General features: G+C 47.7%; 1 protein-coding gene across 1 annotated transcript; it reads left to right on the top strand.

The window, feature by feature from the left end:
• Positions 1–49: 49 nt before the first annotated feature.
• Positions 50–445, top strand: CSUI_011535 (uncharacterized protein; the record flags this gene model as incomplete). Its single annotated transcript, XM_068071633.1, has 1 exon — positions 50–445. A coding segment is annotated over one exon (396 nt), but the record flags the coding sequence as incomplete, so codon positions are not given.
• Between the last annotated feature and the right edge of the window lie 52 nt (positions 446–497).

Below are 497 nucleotides of genomic sequence, written 5' to 3'. Positions count from 1 at the left end.
TTCTTCTTTCTCCTTTCCTCAGGACTTTCTTTCTTCTTTTCTTCTTCAGAATCCTCTTGCCCGGATCGCTCCTATTGCCTTGATTGCTTCCTCGGCAGAATCGATTCTCCTGCATGGATCTCCCCAGCCCCCCCAGCATCGACACTTGCGCTCTTCACAGTCAGACAAGAAATCCACCACGGGGGGTGTGGGAGATTCCTCATGTACAGCAGGAAATCTTTCTTCTTCTTCTTCTTCGTGTTTCTCTCGGGCTACAAATCCCTCTACTATGCTGAATCATTGTGGAGGAACCTCCGCGTCAGGAGCGGGGAGAGATGAGAGATTTGAAGGCCCATGTAACATATTTACAAGCTCTTCACAGGAAGCTATCGCAGCACTTAAAGATATACGGAAGCATCGAACGGGGATAGGCACAGGAGTTCCCTCACTGAGAAACGGACTAGAGGTATCACATACAACACTCTATCTGTCTAGCTTCAATCGATCTATCTATCTAT

This window comes from Cystoisospora suis (genome assembly GCF_002600585.1).
Source record: "Cystoisospora suis strain Wien I chromosome Unknown contig_13076, whole genome shotgun sequence".
NCBI classification, from domain to species: domain Eukaryota; phylum Apicomplexa; class Conoidasida; order Eucoccidiorida; family Sarcocystidae; genus Cystoisospora; species Cystoisospora suis.
The sequence above is the reverse complement of the archived record's forward strand: the minus strand, read 5'-3'. Positions and strand labels throughout refer to the sequence as shown.